The following is a 22,018-nucleotide window of genomic DNA, read 5'->3' as shown; positions in this document are numbered from 1 at the left end:
GTTATATTTTTCCTTGGCAATATGCTTGCAAATTGGGCTGCATAAAACCAAGGTTGTTTCCACAGAGTATATACGTGGATCTGAAGATTGAATTCACTTCCTTAAAGGGATAGTACCCATTTATTTTATACACATGGTGTTTATGGGGAGCGCTTTACTGATTGTGTGCATCTTCTCTTTGCCATATTAGTATAAGATATTAGACAGTGTCTACGTCAACACAAGCTTATGGTCGACATAGGTTTTTTCTTTTTTAGTGTCCATATGTAATCAACGTCAATATGGACATCATATATATGTATAGCTTTGTGCACCATGCTTCGAGCACACTACCGTGTTTCCCCGATAATAAGACACTGTCTTATTTTTTTTCAACCAACAAAAAACACCATAGGCCTTATTTTCAGGGGAGGTCTTATTTTAATATGGTACACATTTAAACATGCCCCCAGTGCTCCTTTTAAACAGGCCCCAGTCCGCCATCTTAAAAATGCCCCCAGACCGCCATCTTTGACATGCCCCAAACCCCCTTGATATGGTAAACATGCCCCCAGTGCCCCTTGTAAACATGCCCCAGGTTAAAGAACGTACTGTAGCCTCCGTTAAACAACTCGCCTCCTCTCTGTCTCATCAACACCAGCTCCGTGATCTGCTACAGCCGCGCTGCTGCCGCGTGATGTGTGCTGCGACGTCACGCGGCACCCGCAATGCATCCTTGGGACCGGGAGCAAAGCGGCATCTGTAGAAGATGGAGGTCTCTAAATACCTCAGAGGTGATTGAAGATCACCTGGAGGTTAGTGGAGTCTTGTTTTTAAGGTTTGCATTGCACAGGATTGAAATTTGAATCGGCCTTTCGGGGGAGGTCTTATTTTGGAAATATGTCCAAAATCTGGGAGAGGTCTTATTTTGGACATATGTCCAAAATCTGGGGGAGGTCTTATTTTCGGGGGATGTCTTATTATCGGGAAAACACGGTAGTATATTCTGACTCTGTCCATTTGGATAGTAAAGTGTGAACACCCACCTTTAAACAAAAAAAATTATGAAGAACCCATGTCAACTTTTTGACTGTCAACCTTGCCCATGTCGACCATACCTGCTGAAAATAACTGCTAGTGGGAGACCTCAAACAAGTGTATAGGTCAACCCAGACCAGTGTTTTTCAACCATTCTGCGGTGGCACACTAGTGTGCCTTGTGCTGTTCTCAAGTGTGCCCCCAGATCTAGAGATGCCCAAACCAGTTTACAGCCACAACCAGTTCAACAGTTATGTACTTGTATCTTCTTTTCATGTAAAGGGCCAATATATTTTATTTTTGATACCTGTGGGGACCAGTGTGATTGTTTTTTATATGGGGGCCAATAGGTTTGTTTTTTTCTCCTGTGGGAGCCAATGTGTTTTGCCCTGTGGGGATCTCACAGTGTGCCTTGGCAATTTTAAGATCTTATTTAGTGTGCCGCAAGGTAAAAAGGTTGAAAATCACTGACCTAGACAATAGCTATCCACTGACTGCATCACGTGTTTGGACCTTCACAGTTCCAGACAGTATAGGACAAGTACAGGATATATAAACATATCTGAATCAGCAGACAATACTTATTTAAGTATTAGAGTAGCGTAAAAACAGAGGGATTAGATACCATTGAAGGAAGTATGGAGATGGTGTAGGTAAAAGGAAGGAAAATAGGATTTTGGGTACCTACCGGTAAATCCTTTTCTCGTAGTCCATATGGGATACTGGGCTTCACTACTATGGGGATTGAGACCTCCGCAGGAGAGACAGGCACATAAAAGAACTTTCAGTGTGGGTGCACTGGCTCCTCCCCTCAATCTCCCTCCACTAGTCAGTTAATGCAAAAACTGTGCCGAAGGAGAGCATGTGAGGAGTATGTGATAATGTATTGTGGTGAGATTCATCCAGCACACCCAAACGAACAAAAACATATAAAAAAGAGGTGAATCCTAACAACCTTTGAGGACACCTGTAACTGTAAACAAGGCTATAGACATGTCTATGCTATAGAAAACAAGGCAATAAGCCTAACATGAAGTAGAATCTGACAGCAGAAAAGCCGCACTGAGGCGGGCTCCCAGTATCCCATATGGACTACGAGAAAAGGATTTACCGGTAGGTACCCAAAATCCTATTTTCTCTACCGTCCAATGGGATACTGGGCTTCACTACTATGGGGAGGTCCCAAAGCTACCAGAACGGGTGGGAACGTGCGGATTCTGCTGTAGAACCGCATTCCCGAACTGGGAATCCTCCCTGGCCAGGGTGTCAAACTTGTAGAACTTCACAAATGTGTGTTGCCCTGACCAAGTTGCGGCCCTGCATAGCTGCATTGCCGACACCCCTCGAGCAGCCGCCCAAGAGGTACCTACAGACCTGGTTGAATGAGCCTTTACTGAAAAAGGAAGCGACAAACCAGCTGATGCATAAGCCTGCTGGATAGTACATCTTATCCACCTGGCAATGGTACGCGTTGAAGCAGGTAAACCCTTCTTCTGCGCATCATAAAGCACAAACAGGCTGTCCGTCTTACGGATCCTAGCTGTGCGCTTGACATACCCCTTAAGGGTGAGGACCACATCCAAGGTATCTGGTATATCTGGGTGTGTCGCGCTAGAAGGAACCACAATCGGTTGGTTTAGGTGGAACCCTGACACCACCTTTGGAAGGAATTGTGGTCTAGTCCTGAGTTCCGCCCTATCGTTGTGGAACACAAGGTAAGGGCTCCGACAAGATAAAGCCCCGAGCTCGGACACCCTCCTGGCCGAAGCTAGAGCCAGCAGAACAACAGTCTTCCAAGTGAGGTGTCGCAGCTCAGACTCCTCCAGTGGAACAAACCGGGCTGATTTTAAGAAAGTAAGAACTACTTCCAAATCCCATGGTGCAGTGGGAGGCACAAAGGGGGGCTGAATCCTCAGCACCCCCTGTAAGAAGGTTTGGACTTCCGGCAAGGCCGCAATCTTTTTCTGAAAAAACACAGACAGCGCGGAGATTTGGACCTTTAAGGAACCCAATCTGAGACCCTTATCCAAACCAGCCTGAAGGAAACGTAGCAGGTTGTTTAATCGAAAACTGGCCGAAGGCAAGTCATTCTTCTCACACCAGGCAATATATCTGCGCCATATTACATGATAATGAGACGCCGTCACCGGCTTCCTGGCTTTTATCATTGTAGAGACGACAGAGGGATGGAGACCCTTGTGGACTAAGATCTGCCGCTCAACCTCCAGGCCGTTAAACGTAGCCGCTGTAAGTCCTGGAAGACGAACGGGCCCTGGAGGAGCAGGTCTTTTCTTAGGGGCAGACGCCACGGGTCTTCCACTAGCATGGCCTGAATGTCCCCGTACCAGGCCCTTCTTGGCCAATCTGGCGCCACCAGTATGGCCTCCGTCCCCTGATGCCGGAGCCGCTTTAGCACCCGAGCCAACAATGGGAGAGGTGGGAACAGGTACACCAATTGGAATTCCCAGGTCCAGGTGAGAGCGTCCACTGCTATCGCCCCTGGGTCTCTGGTCCGCGCACAGTACCTTGCTACTTTGTGGTTCAAACGTGAAGCCATCAGGTCGATCTGAGGGAGCCCCCACAGATCCACTATGGCATTGAACACTTGTGTGTGAAGGCCCCACTCCCCCGGGTGAAGATCGTGGCGACTCAGGAAGTCCGCCTCCCAATTGTCGACCCCCGGGATAAAAATGGCAGACAGGGCCAGGACATTCTGCTCCGCCCAAGACAGAATCTTTGACGCTTCTCTCATGCAAGGCATGCTCTTGGTACCACCCTGCCGATTTATGTAGGCCACAGTGGTGGCATTGTCCGACTGGACCTGGATCGCCTTGCCCTGTAACAATGGAGCTGCCTGTAACAGGGCATAGTAAACCGCCCTCAACTCCAGCTTGTTGATATGAAGGCCCGACTCCAGTGGGGACCATCGACCCTGTAGGCGGACTCCCTGTGTCACAGCTCCCCAGCCCCTCAGGCTGGCGTCCGTGGTTACCAGAATCCAGTCCTGGATCTGGAACCGTCTGCCTGCCAACAGATTGGATGAATCTAGCCACCACTGTAGCGAGATCCTGGTTCTTGTTGCAAGGCCAATCCTTCTGCGCATCTGCAGGGGGGAGCCGGACCATTTTGTCAGAATGTCCAATTGAAAAGTCCTGGAATGGAAGCGGCCAAATTGTATTGCTTCGAATGAAGCCACCATCTTGCCTAGAAGCCGGAGGCAAAGATGGATCTGTACCAGAGGTGACTGTAGGACCTCCCTGACCAGTTGTTGTATTGCAGTGACCTTTTCCAACGGCAGAAAGACCTTTTGTTCCGATGTATCCAGGATCATGCCCAAGAAAACCATCCTCTGGGTCGGAACCAGCGATGATTTGGGCATGTTCAGGATCCACCCGTGGTCTCTTAGAACCTGTATGGACAGTTTGAGAGCACTGCTTAAAGCCTCCGCCGACCCTGCCTTTATTAGCAGGTCGTCCAGGTATGGCACTACATTGACCCTTCGGAGCCTGAGTAGTGACATCATTTCCGCCATTACCTTTGTGAAAACCCGCGGGGCTGTCGACAGGCCGAAGGGTAACGCCCGGAATTGGTAATGGTCGTTCCCCAAGGCAAACCTGAGATAGATTTGGTGTGGGGGCCAAACAGGAATGTGTAGATAGGCGTCTTTGACGTCTATAGAGGCCAAGAACTCCCCTTTCTCCAGACTGGCGATCACAGAGCGCAAGGACTCCATCCTGAACTTGAACACACGCAGGAAGGGGTTCAGTGACTTTAGATTCAGGATGGGCCTTACTGAGCCGTCTGGCTTCGGGACCAGGAATAAGTTGGAATAATATCCCTGGCCCTGCTCCGTGTCTGGCACCGGTACAATTACCTGAGACTGAAGCAGCCTGGTAATGGCCCCCTGAAGGAGCACCTGATCTACCTGGGATGCTGGGAGTGCCGACCTGAAATATCGTCTGGGAGGAGGTTTGTCGAATTCCAGCCTGTAACCTAGAGAAATGAGACCCCTGGCCCAGGAATCCAGACCCGATGCGTCCCACACATGGCTGAAATGCAACAATCGCGCTCCCACCGCGAGAGAGTCTCGTGGCGGGAAAACCCCGTCATGCTGCAGGCTTAGAGGAAGCCGCGGCATTTGGACGGTCCTGGGTGTTGGAGGAGCTAGGCTTCCTAAACTTGCCTCTCGTGCCCCTGCTGGCATTGGAGGCGCCCCTGGCCTTGGGGCGAAACCTGTTCCCACGAAAGGACTGCTGGGAAGCACCTGTGAAGGTACGCTTTGCAGCCGTGGGAGCTGATGGAAGGAAGGTAGATTTTCCTGCCGTGGCTTTGGAAATCCAACCGTCTAATTCACTCCCAAACAGCCATTCTCCTGTAAAGGGAATACCCTCCACACTTTTCTTTGAGTCTACGTCTGCAGACCACTGACGTAGCCACAAGGCCCGTCTGGCTGAAACCGCCATGGCTGAATTGCGCGCGTTTATAGCACCCAATTCCTTTTGCGCCTCGCACAGGATCTTAGCGGTATCCTGAATGTGACGCAGACTGTCACCTATCTGGGCCACAGTCATGTCACCCAACAACCCCTCCTGAATCTGGGTTGACCATGTATGAATTGCCTTAGCCATCCAGCAGCTGGCTAAAACTGGGCGCTGGGATGCCCCACTAGCCGTATATATGGACTTGAGGGTAGCTTCCAGCCTTCTGTCCGCCCCGTCCTTAAGGGTGGATACCCCTGGGACTGGTAACAACACCTTTTTAGAGAGGCGTGAAACAGAGGAGTCCACTACCGGTGGCTCCTCCCATTTCTTTCTGCCCAAAGGTTCAAAAGGATATGCATTTGTGAACCTTTTTGAAAGAGTAAACCTCTTATCAGGGTTTTGCCATGCAGCCCTGAAAGCAGTTTCTAACTCTGCCTGCTCAGGGAAGTACACTGGCTGTTTCTTCTGAGTCATGAAGAAAGGATCACCTTCTGTAGATGCCTCTACTGGGAGATCTAAAACATCCCTAATGGCCCTGATAAGGGGCTCGGGACCATGCACTGCCGCCTCAGGAGCTGGTTCCTGCAGACCCTGCTCCTCACCCTCCTCCAATATGTCCTCATCGTCCTCATCTGTGTCAGGATCCATAGCAGTAGCCTGCCTCTTTTGAGGCTGTGCGGGAGGAGGAGGTACATTTTGGGTCTGAAGAATATCCACCCTGGCAGCTAACATGGACAATTCCCTCTGAACCCTCTGCGTTTGCTGAGTGTTAGTGGAAAGCTGTGAAGCCACAGAATCCAACAAGGTCTTTATGTTGGAGGCCCACGCAGGCTCCTGCTCGTCTGCCTGCGACTGCCCCGCAAGCTGTGGGGGAACCCCACTGATCTGGGTGTCAGCACTACTGGGCTGTGGTGACATACAAGCCTCACAAGTAACCTGGGACTGTGACTTGGGCACAAACTTGGTGCTACACACCATACAAGTGAACTTTTTCACCATGATGAGATAGTACTACAATGTCTGTAGTAACAAACACAACCCCCACGCAGTCACACACGTGCACACACTGCTGGATGTGTTTCCTCTGAGTGAAAACAGACTATGTGCTTGCTTTATGCTGTGTCTGTAACTAATCAGTGGGGAAAAAACAGAGCAATTGGGGAGCCAAGTGCACCCTTAACCTGAACTCACAGATCTGGGTGAGCTGGTAACGCTAAACACAGTGATATAAACAACACAGTGTCTGACTAAGCTAGATAGCGCAGCAGCGCTAAATCGCTATAAAAAACCTGCTGTCTCTGCCGTGCTGCAAGTACCCGGATCCACCACGCCAGTGAGGAGCCCTTGTAATGGAGTCTGGCAGCGTGTGAAGAAGCAGGAAGTGACAGCGCGCGCCCAGCAGAGCTTGGTCCCGCTCTGAGTGAAGCCCCGCCCCCTTACACGGAGCTGGCGCTTACATATATTTATACTGACATTATTAAAGGTGTAAAATATATATCATACATTATACCCTGAGGGGTGTCCCTGGTGGTCCAGCGGCAGCACCCCTATGCCAGTTATCAGACGCGGTGTTCACGCGGTCCCTGCTGGAGAGCCGCCATTACTAGCCGTCGTCTTTGCCGCACCAGAAATGGCTGCGGGGACCCCTTGTGGGACCCCCAGCCTGTACTCACCACCGATGTCTTCAGACCTGTCAGGGGTGTGCGGCGGCTAGGGGACTTGCTCGCTACAGCGCAATGCTGTGCGGTGACAAGTCCCACGCAGGACTGGATTGTCCTGTAGCAGGGTCAGCTCTGCACCTGAAGAGGTCGGGGACTGACCCTTCCCCTGACACCCACGAAGCAGGACAGCTGTGTGGTCACCACAGCGCCCCAAAATAACAAACTTGAAAATAAATGTGGAAAAAACTCTGGAGCATCCAGAAGCACTGCCTCTCCTGAGGCACATTTTTCAAAACTGACTAGTGGAGGGAGATTGAGGGGAGGAGCCAGTGCACCCACACTGAAAGTTCTTTTATGTGCCTGTCTCTCCTGCGGAGGTCTCAATCCCCATAGTAGTGAAGCCCAGTATCCCATTGGACGGTAGAGAAAGGCACATGAGGGAAGAGGGCCCTGCTCGTGACAGTTTACATTCTAAAGCAGGCATGTTCAAACTATGGCCCTCCAGCTGTTGTGAAACTACAAGGCCCATCGTGCCTTGCCACAGTTTTGCTGTTAGGGAATGCTAAAACTATCACAAATCTACCACAAAGCAGGTGATGACCAGAGTAGTTGTGGCCAATTACTAAGTGTGTTGAACATCTGCATACTCTTATAGTGCATACATACTGAATGATTTCAAACAATAAAGATCATTCGCCAAACATAAGATCCTCCATATACGTTGGGCATGTGGGATACCAGCCAAACTAAGAGGCGTTTACTTATTTATTTTTAAAGGAGCAATCATATACAGGGCATATTTTGATCATATCCTTATTTTTACAGAAGAAGGGTTCTCAACTCCACCCCTAAAAGTACCACCAACAGGTCATATTGTGTATTGATGCCCTTGTGAGCTAATATTGCTGGGTCAGTAACTTTCCTTCCGACAGAAATCTTACAGAATCTTGAGTTAGTGACCATACATAGATTTTTTTTTTAATGATTCGACCATTTTGAACAACCTTTCCTTCAAAAATAGTCTTTGTGCAGGAATGATCACGATGCAATATGCATAAACACTGCCATTAATCTCGCTTGCTGCTCCCTTAAACATGCAGAAGAACAACAACCGAGCTTCCAATATTCGGCACACATCATTACATGTATAGTCATGATGAACGATGTGTTAATGATTTTGCAATCATCAAATGACCCATCAAAGCCTCTTCCTGTGTGTGCATATCATCGCTTGGCTGGGAATGTTCTAGATTTCAAGGGAAATTGCATGACAGATCAGATCATTCATAAAATCAGGCTCATAGCAAACGTTTCTGAACTATTTTTGTCTGTTTTCCAGTGTTCAGTAGTAAGTTGGTAAGGCGGTAAGGCAACCCCAATTATTTTGCTTGCCAATGATACCACTCTCTGAAAAGATTTGCAGTCAGCGGCAGTGCAGGAGCCAAACCATACTAGAACACTGTAGATGAGAACACTTTACAATAACACTAAAGTAGAACCTCACCAGAGTTCTCTTACACATGCCAGCCAAACTTAATTTCCTCAAGAAAAAACATACACTGGTGAGCCTTTATGACAATATTTATGTGCGTAAATATGTCAAAAGACCTTTTATGGAGTACGCACATAAATATGGTAATGGAAAAGGCTCACCAGTGTATGTTTTTCTTGAGGAAACTACGTTTGGCTGGCATGTGTAAGAGAACTCTGGTGAGGTTCTACTCTAGTGTTATTGAAAGTGTTCTCACCTACGGTGTTCTAGTACGGTTTGGCACCTGCACTGCCACTGACAGCAAATCTCTTCAGAGTGGTATCATTGGCAAACAAAATAATTGGAATTGCCTTACCAAGTATCCAACATGTATATGGGAACCGGCTCCTCTCAAAGGCAAAGAGTATTTTGAGGAATCCCTTGCACCCCAGAGGAGAACTGTTCTCTTTATTACCATTGAACAAGAGATATTGTTCAATTTTGTGTAGAACAAGGCAATTTAGAGAGTTTCTTCCCAGTGGCTATTCATACTCTGAATAATTAGTGGGAATAGTTGGACTTATGTATGACCTTGTATTCTGATGTCGCTTTCTTCTGGTTTTCCTACGCTGTACTGTTCATACTTGAATTCCATCGTGTTCATTGTATCTGAGCATTTGATGACAATAAAGATATATTTGATATTTAAATAGAGATGGTCATTTGCTGCTAACATTACCAGACTTTCATTCCAGCCAGACAGATTGAAAGGATGGTTTGCCAGATAATTATGTGGTGCAGTTTATGGTCCCATACAATAGTCCAACTTGTCTTAAAGAACACATCAGACCAGATTTACCTGGAGGGTTATTATCAGACTTGGCACTTTAATGTGCCATTTTTTTTACATTTGATAAATCGCATGCCATTTATTGCACGTAAAAGGACTCCCAGGGAGCTGCCAGGGGAGTTCAAGAGAAGTCTAATGTAATACATCCCGGGTGCAAAAAAAAAAAGCACCTGTAACGTTCAGCAAATCCAACCTCGAACTCTATGCGCATGGGACCGCGAATCAGGTCAGGCGGATGAGAAACACCTGTGATTCAGCCCAATTTCACCTGAATTCTTGTGCCGATCCCTTAGAATCTTATGGTTGAGAACCACAGTTTTAGGAGGGTATGGGTCATCAGTAATAAGGACGATAGCCAATAGGTCAACAAATGAAAAAAGGTTAACATACCATAGGTCAATAGTGAGATGAAAAAGGTTGACCCCAGTTTTTCATGGGTTTTTTTGTGTGTAGGTCGACATGAACACCATATAAGTGTACTGATTTGCTGACCATGCTTCGGGTACACCTTAGACGGTAAGCGTATGAAAAAACACCTTTTAAAAGAATAAAATAAAACAAACCTGTTGACTTTTTATGTCGACCTTTTGATCATATCAATCTGAGGTATATCAACCCTTTTTACTAATCGACCTGCCATCCACATCTAGTATTAGAATATAGCAGATAAATGATAGCTACAAACTCAATTGGGTGTTATGGGAAACTTCTCCACTTGATTTTTTTAGAACGATTCTTTCTAGACATTTCTACCTAAACCTTTGCAAAAAAAGCAGAATGGATTGACCAAGTGATCATTATCTATCGATATTCTTAGCACACACTGTACATTATTCCCGCCACCAACATAGCATACAACCACAGGTCCCAATAGAACCACCTGTCCTCTCTGCACATCTAGCTGTGGATGGGACCAGCAGCACAACAGAGCAGTAAGCACAGACATGGGAAGACATTTGTTACAGAGGAGAGAGACTCTGCAGCCTGGCTGTAAATATTTAAAGCTAGAAGGCAGCAGAAAGATATGTACAATGCCAACAGTCCAGGGCTGTGGAGTCGGAGGCAATTTCGAGTTCCTGGAGTCGGGGTCGGCAAACAATGCACCGACTCCGACAATTATAATTAATGACTTCTCTACTGTAAGAATAAAGACCAATACATGCAGTGCCTCACGTAACCGCAAAACGAACACGTTAAGTGACCGTGAAAAAGCATGCTTTTCATGTGCTTCACTATATGGCACGCAACGCACAATTCGGAGCACCAATACTTATAAATGTATTCTCCCTTGTAGTTTACAACTTATTTCCAACGTTCAATAAGGTTTTCAATATCTCGTTGGTAGAAATCACCTGGTGTAGACTCGAAAAATTCATTCAACCAAGCTCTCCCACCAGACGCACATCTTTTTACGCGGATGAAGATCTTGTTTCATGCACGGGGTAGTTTGTTTACCTTGGCTAAGCCATTCCTTACGCTGGTTCATATTGATGTACAGGCACCATTTTTCGTCGCCAGTAACGATTCGGTAAAGAAATCGTTCCTTGTGTCCATGAATTAAACAGTGACGAGCAAGCAAACCAGCGGAGATTGTGGCTCGTTGATTTTTGTCATCGTCACAAAGCATGCAGAACTCATGCTTTGAACACTTCTGAACCTTTCCTATTGTTTTTGTTCACAAAACAACCAAATAATGTGTTTTTTATCTTTGAACTGGTAAAGTTCCTGTTCCTGATGTTAATGTCTACTGCTACTATCCAGCCATTTAATCAATTAATAAAAAAAAATAATAAAACTTTGTTTTCATTGGTTTTTGTCCTTTGCTTAAACCAGGCATGTCCAACGTTGGCCCTCCGGATGTTGTGAAACTACACATCCCAGCATGCTTTGCCACAGTTTTGCTATTAGAGAATGCTAAAACTATTGCAAAGCATGCTGGGATGTGTAGTTTCAAAACATCTGGAGGGCCAAACGTTGGACATGCCTGGCTTAAACTGTTCATACAGTAGACTGTTAGCTTCCCAGCCTCTAGTTTCTGTAGTAATAATATGTATGTTGCCTTTCTTTCCTTCAAGGAATGTATCAAATACATTTGCATATTAATACAGAGGAGTCGGAGAGTCGGCATCAGAAGTACGAGGAGTCAGAACATTTATCTACTGACTCCACAGCCCTGCAACAGTCTACACATTAAACTGAAATGTTACAGAGCTTTGGTTCCCTGTAATCATATCTACTTTAATGAATGTATTCACCTATAGTTCTCCCACACAACATAAAACATTTCAGTGTTTAAAAAAGAATGAAGACACATGGTGTATTCTAAGAATATAAGTAATTTAATACTGTTAATTTTACAGCACAAAAAAATAAAACTCAAAGCTATGATTTCTCCCCCCATCAAAAACAAAAATTAGGTAAAAAGCATATACCTAAACTATTGTGTATTCTAAGTAACCTATTGAGACACACATCCCTCCCATAAGAGAAGGCACTCATGTAGGCAGGTCCTCCAAAGGTTACAGAGAAACATTGAATGGGAACAAAAATGCATTCTATGAAAATGAGCATCAATGGCTTCAAAACAGTTAAAAATGTTAATTACTGAATCGCAAAACAAATCCCTCCCATTAATGTAAATACAATATAAAATTACAATTTACAAGCAAACAAAATGGCACAAATGCATTTTTCCTCCCTTTACAAAAATAAAACGTTACCCTCGTTAGCAAGTGTCCCAAATAACATATTCCCTTTCAACATTTGTCAGGCTCGTAAACATCCATACGGATCGAAAAATGAATCCGTAAAGCATGGCTAAAGCAGTGATCACGCACTCAAAGCCCAAAGCTTCCAGAGCCAACCTAAAAACATTCAGCAGCAGAACGAGGGAGAGCACCTGGCAAGCTGATCTGGGGTCAAATGGCAGGAGTATTAAAATTGGGCAGTAAACAGAATCCGCTTGGGTTTTCAGGAGACAGAGGATACCAAATGTATGTGAAGCCTGAATAGTAACATTTTAACATCTTCATTATCTGGAGTCAAGGCAATTTTACTTTGCATAGTCATTTGCACCAGTTCAATAAAAGCAGGCAAAGCAAACATGAGATGGAAATAAGGAGCTGGCTCGTTGTGAAAACTGGTGTTCTCCTCTTGTGCTATTTCACCGTATAAGAAATCAAAAGCCTGACAAAGTTTTATGAATGCAGCTGGGATAACGGGACCACAATAAAAAGATGTAGTGGCTTCACGGATCCTCAAATTATTTTCCCACAGTGTGAATCCTTGTCCATTTTCACCAGTACATCGACAGGCGGAATTCAATGTTCTGCCTGTCTACTGTTGAAAAGGGGGCGTGTCTGAATTCAACATACCACAGCCGTTTGACAAAACAGACCCTACTGGTTTTAAAGTCTGATCCATTTTGTCGAATGTTGGAAACGGCAGCATCGAATAAGTGGCCACACGCTATTTCCCCATCAGAAATAGCGACGGGGATTTAATACCCCCCATAGTCTGCAATAGTACAGCTTGAGGGGTCAGATTTATATATTAGAACGGCAAGCAAAAAAACATGATAACATTCACGGATTCCCCAGGAGCTCTAGATGCTGAACACCTCACATGACAACTCAATAATGGCACCAATGAGGAGAGGAAAACACATACTGCAGCATAGTGGAATATTACATTTACATCCATTCATTCATTGTTTGAAGGCCAGTGACAGAACATTGCATTTGTAAGAGATGTCAAGTTCCTGTGAAGAATAATAATCAATAAGATTTGCGGTATAAATAAAGGCCTCAGTTTAATGTTCTTCCCCCTGTGTTATGGGAATTTCATAGTTTATAACATATGAGGGCAAAAGACAATCTCTCTAATTCTGAAATGACTGAAGTGGGACAACTTCTCAACGCAGAGTATTGCAGCCATGATTTTGAGTCGATGTACCAATGTCCTCATTAATCCTTTAGGCATGATTTTAATTTGTTCAAAAAGGAACCAACCCTCCAACTACTCCCCTCCCAAAAAAAAAAAAAAGAGGAAAACAAAAACATCAGAAGCCTCATTTGCCACCACACATTGTTCTCCACTGTAACGCAGGATTAGCAGCTGGCAGTACAGCACAGATAAGTAAGCTTGTTCAGACCTTTGAACACATAGTAAGCAGCAGCTTTGCATTACGGACAGACACAGCTATGTTACATGCTTCAGTAGGTGAACATTGCAGTGTGTTATTTTCAGAAGTGTCAAATAACCAGGCTGCTGAAAGATTGAGTGGAAGTATATGCCAAGCTTCAGAGGATCTGGCAGGAGGGAGGGTATATTTAGCAGAACCAAACGGAGATTAAGGAGTCACTCGTTATCATCTGGATTCTGGGGGTCTATGATTTTCACATGTGTAAAGGGGAAAAGCCCTTTACGCCCATTCACTTCTCCTTCCCACTGCCCGTTAATATTCATCCGGGTCACTTTAACCAGGTCACCCACCTACAAATGAAGAAGAAACATTATTAGGTCAAAAATGACAGCAACATAAAGACAAATCAGTATGTAGAACCAGATTAGGACTACAATAAAGGTGGCCATACACTACTGCGATTTCATGGAAATCTCATGCAATACATCACATGCGGTCCTTCTGCATGTGATGTATCACATGCGACACTGGTCCCTCACCTCCCGGAGGGGGGCCAACTTGGAGTTCGGACCTGCAGACAGGGACCTGGAATCGGATGCAATGCGATACCAAACATGCAATTGGGGAAAATTTCACCCGATTTCTCATCCCAATCAGTCGGAATCAGGTGAAATAAGCCCAAAACCCACAAGTGTATGGGGGCCTCAAACTTCTCTATATGAGGAGATCAGATGCCATAAATACATTCATTGCTGTTCAGAGCTTCCAGTAAAGCAGTAAACTATTTAGAAAGTGCCCATAGTGGCCCATGTGTACATATTGCAAAATGATAACCCCATATATCCTTAACAAAATTACGGTGCTACCAAATTGCATTATCTATGCAAGAATACCCTTTAATAGCTGCATAATGCAGGACTAATGTCCAATTTCAGTGATGAAAAAAAAAAAAGTGCTATTTGGATACAGGTTGTCCTGCAGTGCTTAGACCACAAACGTGCCAATAGTGAAGATCTGGCAAAGTGCTGAGAAGTAAGGCTGTCAGTGGTGTTTCCAGAAGCCCTTGCTAGTCATCGAAATCATGGAAAAAGAAAAAAAACAAAACTTTTTTTCCACTACAGATATTTTAATCTGAGTTACCTGGGTACCACCTTTATAAATAAATATATATATAGCATACTTTCTCAAGTTGTTTGCAATCAGGTCCAGAATTGAGCCCATGATTATTGAATTATAGACCAGAGAACACATAATGGCACACTATCAGTCATATACCCCCCCACCCCCAGATCTCTTCATATATAGAATTAGGGACTGCTAGAAAAATGGTCCAGTTACTAAAACAGAAAAGGAAAGTGGGAAAACATCTAACCTGATTCATTCATTCAGCATAAAATAGGAACTATGTATGAAGACCATAAGAGCGGACAGAAAAATAAGTTCAGAAGGTGCCCATACACTGTGCGACCATTGCATGCGTTTTGGTCTTGATCACATTGCACGCAAATCGCATGCGTATTATGCGATCAGGACCTAGTTCAAAAAGTATGTGCAGCACATCCTTTTGAACTGTGCGATGGCATGTGCGCAGAAGCGCGCATAGCACCCTCAAAACGCACCATGTACGGGCACCTTTACTTGTGGAGCATTATAAGATACCAACCTGTATTTATGCTTGCAAAAGCACAGCCTTAAATGTTACATACAAAATAAATGAAAAAGAAATAACAATTTTCTGTAGATATACAGGGATTTCAGAAAGTGCCTCTGCAGGGAGAACGGTCTCAGATTGTTGATCTCTGCAGCTGTAGAGGTACAAACTGTTTTATTTCATGTAAATAAATATTTTAAAAGCTATGTACTACGTTGTCATAGTACATAGCACACAGCCATTGTGGAGGCACTTTCTGAACTCTGTAGAAAGCCGAAGTCTAAGAGGACACCCTTTAACAGGTGAAAATAATGCACATGCAGGTCCCAACTAGTTTCTCTGCATAACTGGAAATATCTGCTATTGTTAGAGACATGTGATTCACAAGACGCCCATCAGAACCCTGCAGGTAGCTTTGCTGTGATCTGTTCCACTGGATATTACTGGAATCCATGGCCTTAGGGTTGGTATACTGACTCAGAGGAACAGTGCACACGCTCAGGTATGTGTGGATTTTCTGAGTCAATGGCACGCACTACTTTGCCATGTGTCATTTCCTCCTCTTACTGATAAATCCAAGGACTTATGTACACACTGACTCACTGCCAAGCTGCTGTGTCTGATAACCAAGTGCGTGCACGCTCCTGCTGGCTGTATACTTAGAGAGCACATTTACTACTTCTGTCAAAAGGGTGGTGCAAGGATATGAACACAACGATTATACTAGTGTAAGTTAAACGTAATTCATGTACATACTAAACTTATTGCTTTAACACAAAAACATATAGTAAACTGACAGGGAGGGGTACTACTTTTTCTATGCGTTTTATATTATTTCAGTTATTCCAAGTCCTATCTATTTACAGTGCATTCCCACACACAGCATAATAAATAGGGATCAAACGTGTATGTTTTTATATTGAAACCCACATCTTCATGGGAATGTTTGCGACGGTCTTTGCCAGTAGAGAACCTTCCAATGAACATTTAGGTTTTTACACTGATAACAACAAGTTTGATTTGTTTTTATTATACTTTGTGGGGGGATGCAATAGTTTATTGCATTTGTAACTCCTGTCTAAAATGACTAGGTGCTATTCAACTGTTTTTAGCACCCATCTATCAAGGTCTTCTGCTTGCACCCTGCTTCAGTGAGAGTAGAAACCCACCTAAAGGTAAGTGAACACCAATGAGTATGGTAACACTAGAAATAACCTTAAATAGCAATTACATTTTTTTCTTCAAGAAGTGTAAATATTTGTCTTCAAGAAGTCTAAATTTAAGAGATGAAGGTGTGTTTAAGGCTGGTGCAGCAAATTGGAAAACATACAAAGCCATTTCCAATAATACATAAACACTCTAACTTTTCTACTGCCCAGGATTCTGCTCAGTGAAAATGGCCCCTTAAATAAATGGGTCCAGTTCCCAGTGACCCAACCTGCATAGATTGCAGGGGTTGGACACTGGTCATTCAACCTGTGAGCAGTATACAGCATGGCGATCGGTAAAAAAAAAAAGAAAAAAGGAAGGTGTCTAATAGTGTGTACACACGGTTCGATATGGCTTCCGATGTTGATGATATCGTCAACATCGCAAGCCATATCGCATGCATATCGCATACTGATTGTATGCATTGTAAGGGCTTCCTAGCCCGATGCGCGCTCCCGTTTAAGGAGAGATCGGAGGGGAGATAGAGTGGGCAGCACACTCTATCTAGCACAAATCGCAAGCATATCGCATGCATCGTATGTGCCTTGCGATATGCTTAAGATGCGATGTGCTATACGATTTCCAGGGCCCTGTCAGTCATCCTGTTGTTAAGTCAAAATCACTTAGTCAAAATCTTAAGCAAATCTTAAGGCACATAGGAAATCGTATAGTAAATCAAATAGGAAATCGCATAGCAAATTGTATGGTAAAAAGTCAAAATCTTAAGCATATCTTAAGGCATATCTTAAGGAGTAGAGAAAAAAAGGGAAAAGTAAAAATCGGACAAAACATCGAATCGTACATCGGATCGCACAGAACATCGAACCGTGTGTACACACTCTAACAGCCGCCGCCACCATGAAGGAAGATATTACAGCTTCCACATATGGTCTGAAATGTTTTGATCTTTCTACCCCCCATCTCCCTGCCCATACAGCTGTGATATCAGGCACCACCACCAACACCCCCAGACGGGTGATAAGAGGTGTGTTCGAGTAGCTCGTAGCGTAACTACCTTGCAACCATCAGCACTGAAGATCTTTCCTTGCACTCCACAGAAGTGGGCAAGAAAATCTGCAATGGCGGGTTACAGAAATTAGTAGTGATGTAAGCTGCCTCATATTGCTGCTGCTATTTGAATAATGCTCTTCATGTTAGACAGAAATACTTGATTTAGAGGTCAATTCAATATGCTGTGCAGTGAATAGTGCCGGTATAGAGCTCCCATAGATATTCTAATCAGTTTGCAGCTTAGTTGGAGAATGTCGGTACTCACAGGGGTTTAGTTGCAAGTACCAGCATTTTTCCAATTATGCTGTTTGCGCCACATTATGGCTTAAAACAGCATCGCCACCCTAGTTTTGTTGGATTTCTGCCCGCACCTATCCTGGGCCAGAGTCAGCAGAGTGCTGATTAGAATAGCTGCGGGTGCTCCCCCCTGTCGCTCTTCAATGAGCACTGTATTAATATAGACCCCTTAAGGTGCCCACACACTAGAACGATTTTTGGGCCGATTGGCCGATTTTCGATAATCGGCCGATGCTCGCTCCCGTGGATCTTTTGCTAAATCTTCTGATCTTACGTGCTGCACAAAAGATCAGAAGATTTATCAAAAGATCCATAGGAACACACACGGGATCTTAAGAAAAATCTTTGGTAAAGATGTGCACTTGCCTGAAATCTTTTGTCCAGATCGGACAAAAGATTTGAAGGTTAATTTATGCGCACATCTATGATCGCAGATCTTTCTAGTGTGTGGGCACCTTAAGACAATTGCTAAAAAGTAATTTGGGACTTTAAAAAAAAAAAAAAAAAAAGAAGCATTGAGGATTTAAAAGTTCATGTAGAACAACCTGACCTACTTGTCAGTCTTCCAAGTATTTTTACAGGAAGTAACCCAATTAAAAGTATAACCCTGGGAGACTAGTGATTACATTGTACTAATTGACATACTTCAAAATAAGACCGTACAGACCTACTTCTAGACATGTAACAGCATACAGAAAACTATTCTGTCAAAGTAAAACTATGTAAGCTTGTAACCATGGCAGAAAAACAACAAGTGCTCAAAACATCTAAGTAAGGTGAAATAAGACAAAAGCTAATAATTCTACGATCACGGGTGCTTTGCCAAATTCCAAATGTAAAACAATTTAGAAGAGACACCGACCAGTATATCAAGAGCATACAAAAGTCACGTCAACTTCTTGCAATGGTGGGAATATAAATATAATGTGAAAATGACACTTGTGCATACAACTATTTCAGGGAGCAGTCATTTCTTACACACCTGAAAGTGTGCACCCAAGCTTACCTCTAATGCAAGAGCAGTTTTATCATAAGCACATGGAACCCGCCTCTGTATAGCTTTAGCATAGACCGGTCCATTCTGCGTAGAGGGTAAGGGAGTGATGACGACACCAGGAGGGGTGGAAGAGACAGGCAGAGGGCTGGGAGTCTGAGGCTGAGCATATGCATGTGCAGGTTCAGGTATGCCATAGCTGTTTGAAATCCTGTTTCCCATTTTCCCATGAAGCGATAGACGAGAAAGCTTTTCCACGTAAGGAACGGGGATCATACCAAGACGACCATCTTTGTTTCGGGCGCTCCACCATTGTTCCTCTGGCTTTTCTACAATTATTAAAATTTCGCCTTTTTTAAAAGGAAGGTCCTCAGCATCATTCCCAGGGAAATCATACAGAGTCCGCACACACTCCAGGTTTTCCTCTGATGCAAGGACATTAGGAGCAGGACCTGTCCCAACCGGTGGGCTTGGAAACCTATTACAAGAAGGAAAAAAATACAAGTTGGCATGGCTTATATGTACACAATATAATGCAAATAACTTGCCCAGACCCATTCCCAAATCTTATTATAGGCACTTGCATTCATACAGCAAGTTTATACCAAGAAAGAGATAACTATTTGGTGAATTCCATTGCAAGTACTAATGCTCATTTGAGTGCCTGTATTATAAGCCAAATCTACCGTAATCGCATTCAGTAAATTAGTTTATCAAGTAAGTACAGTATCTAAGAGCCAACTAATTAGATTATTAGATTAACAGTTAAACATAATGGCTTCTGATAAATGCCAACTGTCTTAAATCTCTGCTACTGAGAGCGCTGTGTACCATGACAATTTGCCTATATGAGATGCAATCAGTAGCCACAGCATAATACTCTGCAGTCTAGGGAAATGCTCAATATTCGCCAGATACCCAAGATTCACTAGATACCCTAACACATATACTAGTGTCAACTCCTCAGGACATACCAAGCATGTTACCAGACATCTAAAAAGTATATTGAAACTCAAGTTGCTCACTGAAAGGGTGCTTTAGAGATCTGTTGTAAAGAGCACTGGAAAATGACCAGAGAAGTACTGTACAACCTATTACATAGACGCACTAGAATATAGAACTTATGTACATTACAAAACAGCCACCTACTAGCTCAGTGGTCAGGGAACTCTGTCCTCATTACCCCACGCAGTGCATGTTTTGCAAGTCTCCTCACAGAATCACAAGTGAAATAATTAACTCGACCTGCGGACCTTATAAAATGTGTCTGAGTAATTAGTACACCTGCTGGGTTACCAGCAAAACATGCACTGTGCGGGGGCGGGGGGGGGGGGGGGGGGGGGGGGAAGGGACCGAGTTCCCTGACCACTGTACTAGCTGATCAGCCATTTCAGACACTATTGATTTCAACTGATGTACAAGCTACAGAGGGTTATCAGTAAAGGATAATCAGCATTCTAAGCATTGTAGATAACTAGGAACCAGCAAGCTGAATCAGCAACTTGTTTTGTATACCTAGACAAAGCAGGGAATTCGCAGGACACCATGAAAAACAAGAAATTGGCCAGATATATACACATCTCACTGTCAAAACATAGCCAGTCCAGTTTAATGGTAAACCTGTCAGATCTAATGTAATTAATATGAGAGCGAGAGAGAGAGATTGATTCATCAAGCACTGTACTGGCTGTCGGTGGCAGACACAGCTCCACAGAGTAGACACGCTGGCAGCGCAGCCAGGTCAGGCACTGGCACTCCGCAGCGCTGCCTCTGACCCACTGTGTGAGAGCACCACTGTGCGGTGACCCCTAGCAGGCCGGCCACCATGGCTCAGCTAGTGTAGCCAGGGGAGATGCACAGCACTCAGTTGCCCCCGGCAGCAGGGAACACACTCCGGCAGCTCACCTGGGCGCCGGCTCGATGAGGGTGGTGGTGTCCAGGTAGTGGATCTTGTAGAAGTCCAGCAGAGCCGGCAGGTTGTCGAACTCCTGGTCCCCAATCTTGAAGCGGCGGCCGGGCAGCGAGTTGATGATGTAGTGGGAGACGCGCGAGTTCTCGGACACCGACAGCACGTGATCCCCGGGGCAGGTGGACGAGTCCCGGACCAGGAAGACACCGTGCCGCTGCCCCTGCAGCCGTGACTGGGCCTCATGCCGGGACACGGGGCCAAAGTACCAGCTCGGGCGGTCCGACGAGTCGAATCGGGCGGACGACATGGTGCTTGCAGCCGCCGGGGACGATCGGAGATAGCGGGTGTGAGCGGGGAGGGTGTCACTGGGCGGCTGTGGTCACTGTCGGGCGGCTGTCTGGACAGCTCTGGGTTCCATGGTGACGGCTGAGGCAGCAGGTCCCGTCAGGCCCGCGCGGTCTGTGTGAGACCCAACTTGTGTCCCCTCCCTGCACTACTCTATGAGACTAGTACTGGGAGATAGGGAAGATGGCGGCGAGACTGCGGGCTTTCACATACAGATAACCGGATGCGCGTCAGAGCCAATGGGAGGCCGGTGTATCAGCATCAGCTCCGCCCCCCCTACTTCGATTGGGGGCGCCTCAACGTACTATTGGTTGCCACTCCTGTCAGTTCATATTGAATGGTCGTGAACGCGCTTTTTCATATGGTCGTACAATCATTCCCTTGGCAATTCATCCAATCAGATAGGGCCATTGGCTGACGTCAATGAGCGCTCCAGTTCCAATACTGCTTTATTGGACGCCAGTCCCTGCAGGGTGTTCTGAGCTTCTGACGTCAGTAGCACACATCGATTACATCACTCTATATATTTAGCTGGTCAGAGATAATCCTATAAAGGGGTTACGGACGGTAGACACTGCTCACATGAGGTCACGTGTATAGTTGTGCTCTAAAGGGTTTTTTTTTATCTTCATTGTAAATATAATATAGGTGTTACTTGGTGTTCCAAATAATAACACCTACAATTAACAGTGATTCTGATAAATGATTATAAAATAATGAAAATTGATCATATATTTAGGATAACCCTATCAATTGCCTATTCAGCCTATGTTGGCATTGGAGTCCCATTTCTTTAAATGAAAATAAAATAAGACTTTTATTACACTATAAACTGATAAAACAAGAACAAATCTAAAAAAAACCCCAAACAAATAAATAATAAAAACGTATTGCAGGGTATGGGTGAAAACCGGACAGGACAAAACCCCCGGACCGCCGGACCAGACAACAAACTCTGCATTTTGGAGCTTGTAGCCT

The 22,018-nt window shown here is 44.8% G+C and overlaps 1 protein-coding gene across 1 annotated transcript; it reads right to left on the bottom strand.

Moving 5' to 3' along the window:
* Positions 1-11,798: 11,798 nt before the first annotated feature.
* CRKL (CRK like proto-oncogene, adaptor protein) lies at positions 11,799-21,272 on the bottom strand. Its single transcript, XM_083148373.1, has 3 exons — positions 20,692-21,272; positions 18,799-19,264; positions 11,799-13,974 (listed from the first exon to the last, which is right to left on the bottom strand). The coding sequence occupies exons 1-3, from the start codon at positions 21,000-21,002 to the stop codon at positions 13,840-13,842; spliced, it is 912 nt and encodes a 303-aa protein (XP_083004499.1). The 5' UTR covers positions 21,003-21,272; the 3' UTR covers positions 11,799-13,839.
* Between the last annotated feature and the right edge of the window lie 746 nt (positions 21,273-22,018).

The sequence above is a fragment of the Crinia signifera genome, chromosome 1, assembly GCF_055691185.1.
Source record: "Crinia signifera chromosome 1, ASM5569118v1, whole genome shotgun sequence".
Taxonomy (NCBI): domain Eukaryota; kingdom Metazoa; phylum Chordata; class Amphibia; order Anura; family Myobatrachidae; genus Crinia; species Crinia signifera.
The sequence above is the reverse complement of the archived record's forward strand: the minus strand, read 5'-3'. Positions and strand labels throughout refer to the sequence as shown.